Source organism: Nicotiana attenuata, unplaced genomic scaffold, assembly GCF_001879085.1.
Source record: "Nicotiana attenuata strain UT unplaced genomic scaffold, NIATTr2, whole genome shotgun sequence".
Lineage (NCBI taxonomy): Eukaryota > Viridiplantae > Streptophyta > Magnoliopsida > Solanales > Solanaceae > Nicotiana > Nicotiana attenuata.
Genome location: NW_017678612.1, coordinates 6,303 through 17,010, shown reverse-complemented (window position 1 = coordinate 17,010; position 10,708 = coordinate 6,303). Strand labels below are relative to the sequence as shown.

Here is a 10,708-nt window from a genome sequence, read left to right as displayed (position 1 = left end):
AGAAACGAGATTGTTGCTTTTCTGCAGTACGGAACCGTACCTGATGACAAAAGGAAGGCACACACGCTCCGAAAAAAGGCTGCTCGTTACTGTTTATATCAAGGAAACCTTTATCGAAAGATGTTCGGTGGACCATTAGCAAGGTGTCTTGGACCTTCCCAAACAGAATACGTAATGAGGGAAATACATGAAGGACATTGTGGAAATCATGCGGGAGGAAGGTCGCTGGTAAAAACATTGATTCGAGCTGGGTATTATTGGCCTAAGATGGAAGAGGAAGCAAACAGTTTTGTGTCTAAATGTGATAAATGTCAAAGGTACGGAAATAATATGCATAGACCAGCTGAGTTACTGCATCCTGTCATAGCTCCGTGGCCCTTTATGAAATGGGGAATGGATATCGTAGGTCCATTACCACAAGCAAAAGGTCAGGTGAAGTTTCTACTTGTACTTACTGATTATTTCACTAAATGGGTAGAAGCAGGAGCATTTAAACAGGTACGAGAAAAGGAGGTCAAAGACTTCATTTGGCGTAATATTATATGCCGATTTGGTGTACCAAAGGAGATTGTTTGCGACAATGGCCCTCAATTTATCGGAGCTCAAGTCACTGAGTTTTTTGAGAGCTGGCAAATTAAAAGAATCACATCTACACCTTATCACCCAGTAGGCAATGGGCAAGTAGAATCAACGAACAAGGTCATTATCAACAACTTGAAGAAAAGGTTACAAGATTCAAAAGGTAATTGGCCTGAGGTATTACCTGGAGTATTATGGGCTTATCGTACAACGACAAAAACAAGCACGGGAGAAACACCATTTTCAATGGTTTATGGTGCAGAAGCCTTAATCCCAGTTGAAATAGGAGAACCGAGCACACGATATGCTCAGGCAACGGAAGAATCAAATGATGAAGATATGCGGGTAAACCTTTATTTGCTCGAAGGAAGAAGAGAAGCCGCATTAATAAGGATGGAAGCACAAAAGCAAGTGATCGAACGATATTACAACAGGAAAGCACGACTGCGATACTTCAAAACTGGGGACTTCGTGCTTAAAAGGGTTTTTCAATCTACAAAGGCAGCCAACGCGGGTAAACTAAGTCCAACCTGGGAAGGACCCTACAAAGTTCGGGACATTGCAGGAAAAGGAGCATACATGAGTTAGAAACAATGGACGGGAAGGTGCTTCCCTCACATTGGAATGCAGTTCATTTGAAGAGATACTACTTCTAAGGAAAAACCCACGGTCAGGTATCACCATGTTAAATTATTTATTTTTTGAATTGTTAAAATTTTACTAACGATTTTAGATGATAGGCAAAACGCTAACCTATACTAAATGATGAGTCACGACCTGTAAGGCGCAAGGGAATAAACTAAAATTCCTAGCCCAGGGTTACAATTATTCTGATAGAAGTATATACGGGTTAAGCAGTCTTCATCTATAATCGCACCCCCGAGTCCCGTATGTATTTCCTTTTCAGGAAAAGGACCAGGTGAAGGAGACTACCAAGTGCTCGAGGCTTCATACTTCACCGCTCAAACACTTGGGGGACTGCATATTGTACACAGATACGTGCGGGAAAACAGATATGTAAACGAAAGTCGAAAAATAAAGAGACAAGTGTCGAGCAGAAGTTACGGAACCTCAGCATTCATCATTGTAACATTCATCATAGTGCTCAAACTCATGAGAACAATGGAGTCACCTCTCAAACCCTTCCTAGTACATGAAGATAGGGTCATGACTATATACTGAAAAACCTTGTTTGAATTATATTTATTTTGCAAAAATCTGTTACAAGAAAAATAGTTACGAGAAAGTTATAGATGTATTTTAATACATGTAATATTCAAAAGCTTGTTAAAGTTCATGAATAAAAACTTGTCAAAGTGATTCCAAACGAAACATGTGTGTTCCTATTTATTTCATCGTATTGTAACACCATTATGAAGATGAGACGTCTTCTTCATTAAGTGTCGATATATATAAAAGGGCACTTTTTTATAAGCCTCATGTTAATAAGTCATGAGAAGGATCATAAAGCATTTTCAAAGTTTAAAAATGCTAAACTATTCTATAAGTCCTAAATAGATAAGAAAAAGGCAAGAATAGAACATATTGAAGTACTAATAAACTTCTTTATATAGTTAAAAAGACTAAATAAAAACTTAGTCAACAAAAAGAAATTTTTACAAGTGCCCCATTATGATAACTGGGGACTTTTTCTAAAAAATCCCTAAAAACTGACTAAGGGATAAACCCACCAATCAACAAAGCAAATAAAAATAAAGTTTGAAAACATGAACTGGTCACTGAGGGGCTGGAACATCAGAAGTTGTGATATCAGCTTCACTTTCAGGAACGGTAACTTCTGAAGAAACAGCAACAGAAGCGGTTTCAGCTGGGATTGAAATGTTAGATTCATCGAGGGGAGCAAGAGTCACGGAAGCTTCAGCTTCCTCAAACTGATTCATAGAAGTTTCACCCACGGGAGCTGGAATTACAACATTTTCAACTTCAATTGCCACAGCAGCGGCTTCTTCATTTAAAGGTTCTTCAGCCATGGGAGCTTCATCTGCCGGAGAAGGAAAGTCAAGTGGTTGTTGGGTCATCTCAATGGTTTTCAAAACCTTGGCCAATTCCGATTCTAAATCAAAGTTTTCTTGACTGGCCTCAGTTAAAGCATCACGACGAGAGTTTAGAAAAGCCCAACTCACCTCTATGTTAAATTTCTCCTCAAGAAGTTCATAATCCCTTTCCCACATAGCAAGATCATTCTTTAACACTTGATTTTCAGCTAAAGTGGAATCAAGGGTAGCTTCAAGGGAGGAATGAGAACTCTCTAATGCATGAACCTTATCAGAAGAGATCTTCAAATCAGCTTGAGCTTGAGTCAAGTTTTGTACTAACTCTCCTGCATACTCTTCTTTCTTGTTCAAGAGTGCCTTAAGTTCTCTGATTTCTTCACTTGACTTTGATAATTTCTCTGAAAAGGAACACTCAAGGCGCTCCTTGTCCTTCTCGGCTTTACTAGAAGAAGCCTTGGCTTTCGCTAATTCCGAAGTCAGAGTCCGCTTTTGCTGCTCCAGGTTACGGTTGCTTTCTTGCAATTCTTTTATCGTTTCTTGAGCATTTTTAAACTGTTCCTTCCAATTAGTTGTTTCCAGCTGGGCTTCCTTAGCTGCTCTCTCAGCCTCGAGAATAGTCTTATCAGACTCACGAGCCTTCTTTTCTAAAAGGGAAATTCTTCCCATCAATTTCGTGCCAATAAGGTTGGCCTACAAAGACAACTCAAAAAGATAAGAATTTAGAGATAAAAAAAACTTATTAGAAAGTAAAGGAAGAACACCTTCAACGTAGAATGAACTATGTCATTCATCAAAGTTAAGCAACTGTGACTGTCCATCTTCTTCTTCTCAATGTCTCCAATTAAGGGTTTAAGCCAGACATCTACTCCACCAGACTTCCTTAAAAGACTGTTATTAGCAGGAACTTCAAGTGTTACACTCCTCATAGCCAAACTTTTGCTACTGGAACCCTCCTCTGCATACTGAACAGAGGAAGGGGGAGCTATAGAAGGAGGAGCGGTGGAAGAGGTAAAAATAACAGGAGTCGAGGGAGTCGAAGCAGTTAAGGGAGCAGAAATTGGCAAAGAAGCAGGAACAGATAAAATGGGCAAAGATGTACTTGGAACCAAAGGAGGAATAGGAATGGAAGAGGAAAGAGGAACCTCATCTAAAACTGGACCAAGTTCACCACTTTCGAAACCGTCAGTGAAGAGACGTTGAGTGGATTCAATGGTGTCCCCGGGAGTGGTTTCATCATCGGAAACAATATTAACAGGAGAGGAGGCACGGGTAGGAGAAATTTCAGCTTCATCTTCGGAAATGATGCGTCTCCTGGCTCTAGGTCTAACTACCAAAGAGGTGTCTTCATCTTCATCATCCTCAGAATCCTCTTCAACAACTTTCCTCTTTGACAGCATAGCTTGTGCTCTCTCCAAAGAAAGAGGAGTACCAAAAGAAGCTCGAAGGGCAATAGCTACTTCAGCTGACATTCCTCGAATAGCAAATCCTGACAAAAAGAAGGATAAAAAAGTTAAAAGAGGGGAAAGAATTTAACATACGGGAAACAATAAGGGACACATACCGTGAGTTTTCACTTTCCAACCATGTTTGTTGGAAATAGATTTCCAGGTTCGTGCCTTCATAGGCACGGCCTTCAAAATAGCATCTACCCAACCACAAAAATTAGGAACGGGTTCCACATCTCCCATGGTTACTACAAAAAAGCAAAAAAGAATGAAATTAGAAAAGGAGTTGAAATAAAACAGATACGGTAAGAAAGAAATACTTACGTGCAAGGTTCCATTTCTCAGGAAAAGGAATATTTGATTCACCCACCAAATCAAATGTGGGTACCGCAACATAACGGGTGTACCAACCTCGATCTTTATCATCTTCAGGGCTTACCAAAACCCTTTAACTTCTTGCAGTTAGGGTAAAAACACCATTGCGGAACAGCTTGGGGTGATAAAGATGAATTAGATGAGAGAAGGTAAAATCAACATCAGCCTTTACCGATACATACCTTAAACAAGCTACTGCTCTCCATACGAGAGGGCCAATTTGAGCCAAACAAATTTTGAAAAAACGACAAAAATCGAGTATGACAGAGTCGATAGCAGGAATAAATCCCAAAGTAAAGGGATAAGTATAAACAGAGGAAAAACCAATCCTATAAGAAGATATTCTCTGGTTTGGGTTAGGAATAACTATATGAAGGTCATCTCTCCAACGACAATCTTTTCGAACAGTGGAAATTAAGGGTTCAGTAATTAAAGAAGGATAGGTGTCAGCTCTCTCTAATTTAATTACTTGGTCACGAAGGGATTCTTTATCATGCTCGAAAGATAAGTCGGTTGGCACTATTTCTTCGACCAAAGGTTCTTGAACAGACTCAGAAGATTCTTTGCCTTTAGAAGAAGATCTATTAGTGAAAGAACCTCTAGAAATAGTGCCAGAGCTAGAAGAAGGAGTGATGGAACCAGAGGTACCACCACGAATGGATCCTAGGCCACGAAGCCTACCTCCTCTGCCTCTTCTATGTCTCACAGGGGCATTGGGGAAACTGTCAAGAATTGGGACTCTCCTAGGGTTGGGATTTGAAGATGACATGGTAGAAAGATGTGAACAGAGAAAGATGTGAATAGAAGTAACTAGTGAAATATTAGGTAAAAATTTGTAGAAGAAGGGTGAAGTTTATACATAAAAGTGACCGTCAAAGACTAAGAAGTAATGATGGAAAGCCTATAATAAAGGCAACTATCACTTCGTGAATAGTGGAGTTGAAGAAGCCTTGAAAAAAGGCTGCAGAATTACAGAGCTAATGAGAAGGTGACATGTATGTAATGCATTAAATAGAAAAGACAACTGAAACGTTAGTACTGTCATAGCATTAATTATGGCAAAAATTCCCTTTTTAATGGAGATCCACTTCCCAAATATTTAATTGATAAATAAATGGAAAGTGGGGGGACTATCTGTATTGGGAAAAAACTGAATTTAAATATTGAAGATGACGTGTCATGACACGTGGACCGATCAAATAGTCAAAGTATGGTAATCAGTTAGAAGGCACGAGCAACAACAGATACGGGAGAGAAGATACTTAAAGGCACGAGCTATTACTCAGATGAAACGAAACTCGTACCTGTTCGAGTCATTTAAAGCTCGAAGAACAGAAGGAATTGAAGATATGAATCTGACAGCGTAAAAGAGTCCAAATTCAACATTAAATGCCACATACGTTAGAGAATTTGTATTTAATAAGAATGATTGAGTAACGTTTCTTTTAATGTCATTTATTGCTCATAATTGCCTCATTAAGACAAAGGCATTACACTTTCTCTTAGAATTAACTATAAAAGGAGAAAGTCACAACATCTGTAGGACACGAAATATCATTGCGATTATACTGAAATATATACTTATTCATTGCTTTATTGTTGTTCTCAAAATCTCTCATTTCTTGATTATCAGTAACCCGATTTCTTTCTTAAATTCAAGTTTTAGCCAAATATTCAGTTTTTTGGTTAAACAAAGGTCTAGATGAAGTCAAAGGAAAAGTGTTTTATTTTGTTTAGACACAGATATTAAAATAACGATTGACAATTGACATTTCTATTATTTTAAAATTGGGATGAGTAGCGCCGGGTCTATGCAATGTCTATCGTTTTCTTTTGCATCTGCTTTCTCATTTTCATGATGTTATTTTTCTTATGTTTTCTATTGGTGGTATTGATATTGTCTCTTTTCGTCTTCTTGAGCCGAAGGTATTTCGAAAACAACCTCTCTACTTCTTCGGGAGGGGTAAGGTCTGCGTTTACCTTTCCCAGATCCTACTAATGAAATTCTACTGGGTCGTTGTTATTGCTGTTGTAAAATTGGGATGAGGTTGAAAATTGGGATGAGGTTGAAAGTTGACATAAATTTGGTAACAATTTAGTTTAAACGTACAATTCTACCCTTAATGAGAACCTTTTATAACCACACAAATACTCTGGGTCCTTTTTTGACTTGTTTAGGACCATAAATTCCAAAAGTCTTCATTTTTTTTTAAACTTCGTGCCCAATCAAACAGATTCGCATAAATCGGAACGGATGAAGTATGAACTTTCGGACCTGCATTCTCATGATTGTTTGAATGATTAGCATTTAGGAGGTAAGATGGAAAGTTTCTGAATGGTGGAAGACTTCTATATTTGTAAATATTTACTATCATAACTAAATGATATACACTTTTATTTTAATCTATAATTATTGAGAATAAAATTACTTAGATTGGAAAGTCATTCTGTAATAAGATTTGGGTGTAATTACACAGTTTTAGCATGTTTGTCTGACCAAGTAATTACTTTGTCACCATGTAATTGAGTGTAATTGAGGGGCTGTAATTACACTCTCCAATTTTCAAGGGGGCTGAGAATTGCTGTTAATTACATAATGTAATTACAAGGTTATTTTTTGAATCTCTTTTCCTTTTAATTTACTATTTTTCTATTCTTTTATTTAATTTAATTTTTTATTTTAACTTTTTAAGTTCTTTTATTTTAAAATATTATTCTTTTTACACTATTTAATTATATTTGCTTATTTCTTATTTTCCAATCTTTACTTCACGTGTTTCTAGATGATTTCTCATATTTTATTTATTTCTTAATTATCTTTTATTTTTTATTACACTTAGCTAAGTTATTATTCAAATTTTTCTAAAATGTTGTACCTCATATGTTTAGAAAGAATAAGTCAACCACAAACTTGACTTATGATGAATGATGTCATTAAAGTTGAAATTGTTATTGGATTAGGTTATATGCAGACTTAACTATGTTAAAATAATGGATTACTTTAATATTTAAATGATATTCTCATTGTCCAATCTTTATTTTTGTGATTCCATGTAGTTGGTCATAATTTTTATTTTTTATTTACTTCATTTGGCATAATTGTTTTATTCTAGTTTTGAAACTATTTCTCTTAATATTAGAAATAATGAATTACTAATAAACTTAGCATATAATGAGTGATGTCATTAAAGTAGAATCTCATTATTGAATGAGGTTATAGACTTATGTTTTTCTTTTCTTTTGAATTATATTTACTTAAATTATGTTGAAACTTATTTTATGTTATGATGTAATTTTACATGAGAATATTTTGTTAAATTTTTTTTCTGAATTTTGAATTTATGTTATATTTTCACTTCCACTTTATTTGTTTTAGTATTATTTACTTATTAATTCATATTGCACGACATTCATTTTTCAGTTAGAATTGATAGATTATTTTTTCGTGAAATATTGAATAATGTTATGGTATTATATTAATAAATATTAATTATTTTATCACGCATGCAGTACATGATGTTCTTACAAAATATACACTTTTTATTTTTATTATTTAAGGTAAAATATTATCAATTTAAAAAAAATATCTCAATTATTTTTACAATATTAGTTACAAATACATGATTAGTAATTAATATATTTTTAAGAAACAATATCTATTTTAAATGTCCAATTTAATATTAATTTTAAAGGCATATATTTGTTACATCATAACTTTTAATTTCATAATCAACTTTACATTTAAATTTAATCTAACTGTGTAATTATGCTTGTGCAACCAAATAGTACACTTGTAATTATATTGTAACTATATTATGATAAACAAACAGGTCATAGTAATCAATACAATATAATTACAAGGCTATGTAATTACTACCATAATAATTATACCAATTCCAATTACCTGGTGGCTTTCCAAACAGACCCTTAATTTGATGTAGAGATCAAGTGCGAGTAATTGTTTTCCTCGATATCCGATTTTACAAAGTCTTCAACTTAACATTAATTAATGCAATTACCGATACAGGAGGCATCACTTTTAGGTATTATGTTGCGTTGGAGACCTGTATTCCTTCATATAATTCCCTTTTGAAAACAACTCAAATTTTATAAGATTTTGACCGGTGATTAGAAAGGTATACAAGTATAAAAATATATCTCACATTCATGCACAACCTACACACGAAACCATAATGACAAATTAATGTCCACCACCCTCAATTCCTAAACCTATATATATACATCATCATTTTCTTATCCCCCTTGCCACTACTCCAAGTGTACACCACAATCACAAAAACAACTCCAATATATATATTTCCCTTACTAGAAAAGATGCAGGGAATATCATTAGAGTTTGATCAGCAAAATTTTCTTGACCCCATGCAACATGATCTCTTCAATGATCCTGACTTTTCCCAAATCTTTTCAGAACTAAACTCATTCAATAACACCATCCAAACACCTAGAAACCCAAGTTCAGAGAACACCATATTTGCACAAAACATGGTTCAACACAATCAAGAAAAATATGCAGATGATCATATCGTCCCATTGCAAGAGACTTCGTCAGAAAATAATAAGGAGCTATCTTCAGATCAGGTGCCTTTGGAAAAGAAAAAATACAAAGGAGTGAGGAGGAAGCCATGGGGAAAATATGCTGCAGAAATAAGGGATCCTGAAAGAAAAGGCGCTAGACTTTGGCTTGGGACATATGAAACTCCTGAGGATGCAGCATTGGCTTATGACAGAACTGCATTTAAACTGCGTGGTTCAAGAGCTGTACTCAATTTCCCTCACTTGATTGAATCTAATGTTACTGAAATTAACAGAGTGAGGCCAAGGAGACGTTCACGTTCACCGGATATTGAGCTTTCATCTGATCAGAATGATGGTCCGATTTCAAAGAGGAGAAATGTTGACCTAATTAACAGCTTAGCTACAGCCAACTTGGATAGCCAAAGTATCGTGGAGAGATGTTTAGCGTCTAGTTGTTTTGCCTGAAGAAAATCTAATACTTACACTACAACATTATGCATCTACAACTACGAATTCTTTGCTACAAATAAAAAAATCGTGGCTAGTACCTAGCAATAGCCATAAAAATTGAAATTTCGTGGCTGTTCACAATTTGGTGAAATTTCTTAGCTACAAAAAGTAAATTGGCAAAGCTAATTCCTCCTTTTTTCCTATAGTTGGTTAGTATCGTGACAATAACTGCGAAAATAGCTACACATTTACGGCTACATCATAAATTTGTAGCTAATTGTTAGTTTTTGCCACGTATTTAAATTATTGTAGCAATAAAAAAATTTTAGCCACAATAAATAATATCAAATAAAATATCGAATATTTTGCTTCAAGTTGTAAAAATCGTGGCAATAATTGACTCAATAGCTACGACGAATATCATGGCAAACTAATATAGCCACGAATTTATATTGCTACAATATTAATTGTAGCTAATTCTAAGTTTTGCTTTGCAGTTGAAGTCACTGTAGCAATTGTAATCTTGTAGCCACGATACATTTGTTTGCACATAATTCTATAGCTAAAGATGTAGTTTTGCTTCAATTTTCAAAAATCGTAGCAACTGTTAGGACATATATGCTCAGGATTTAAGGCACTAAGGGCACATTCATCCATGAAGCCACTTTGTCAGCTTGAATTTTTTAACGACCCGACTGGTCGTTTTGAGTATCTGCACTTCGCTCGGTATTTTGAGGGCTCGAGTATCTTTGACTTGCATAAATAGTCGGTATTGGTTTTCATGTTATCCGGAATCGATTTGGAAATATGAACTTCAAGATTTAAGTTCTAAGTAGGATGAATTGACCAAGTTTGACTTTTTAGAATTTGACCTCGGAATGGAGTTTCGTCAGTTCCGTTAACTCAGTTGGGTGATTATGGACTTAGGAGAGCGTCTGGATTGTAATTTAGAGGTCCGTAGTCGAATTAGTCTTGAAATGGCGAAAGTTGGACTTTTGAGAAGTTTGACCGGGAGTGGACTTTTTGATATCGGGGTTGGATTCCGATTCCGGAAGTTGTTATAGGTCCGTAATGGCAAATGTGACTTGTGTGCAAAATCTTAGGTGAATTGGAGGTGATTTGATAGGTTTCTAGCATCGGTTGTAGAAGTTGAAGTTTCAAAGTTCATTGATTTTGACTTGAGGTGTGATTTGTCATTTCAAGGTTGTTATGTGTGATTTGAAGCTTTGAGTAAGTTTCTTTTGTCATATAGAACTTGTCTGCAAAATTTGGCGCATTCGGAGTTGATTTGATATGGTTCGGATG

At 35.5% G+C, this 10,708-nt stretch overlaps 2 protein-coding genes across 2 annotated transcripts; one reads left to right on the top strand and one right to left on the bottom strand.

Annotated features, from left to right (window-relative positions):
- Nucleotides 1-2,315: 2,315 nt before the first annotated feature.
- LOC109221645 (PR domain zinc finger protein 2-like) lies at nucleotides 2,316-5,183 on the bottom strand. The gene is made up of 5 exons (XM_019386114.1): nucleotides 5,054-5,183; nucleotides 3,455-4,080; nucleotides 3,148-3,284; nucleotides 2,846-3,105; nucleotides 2,316-2,581 (listed from the first exon to the last, which is right to left on the bottom strand). The coding sequence occupies exons 1-5, from the start codon at nucleotides 5,181-5,183 to the stop codon at nucleotides 2,316-2,318; spliced, it is 1,419 nt and encodes a 472-aa protein (XP_019241659.1).
- Nucleotides 5,184-8,698: 3,515 nt separating this feature from the next.
- Nucleotides 8,699-9,818, top strand: LOC109221646 (ethylene-responsive transcription factor 13-like). The gene has a single exon (XM_019386115.1). It carries the CDS (start codon nucleotides 8,750-8,752, stop codon nucleotides 9,416-9,418), a length of 669 nt encoding a protein of 222 aa, XP_019241660.1. The 5' UTR covers nucleotides 8,699-8,749; the 3' UTR covers nucleotides 9,419-9,818.
- The last annotated feature ends 890 nt before the right edge of the window (nucleotides 9,819-10,708 follow it).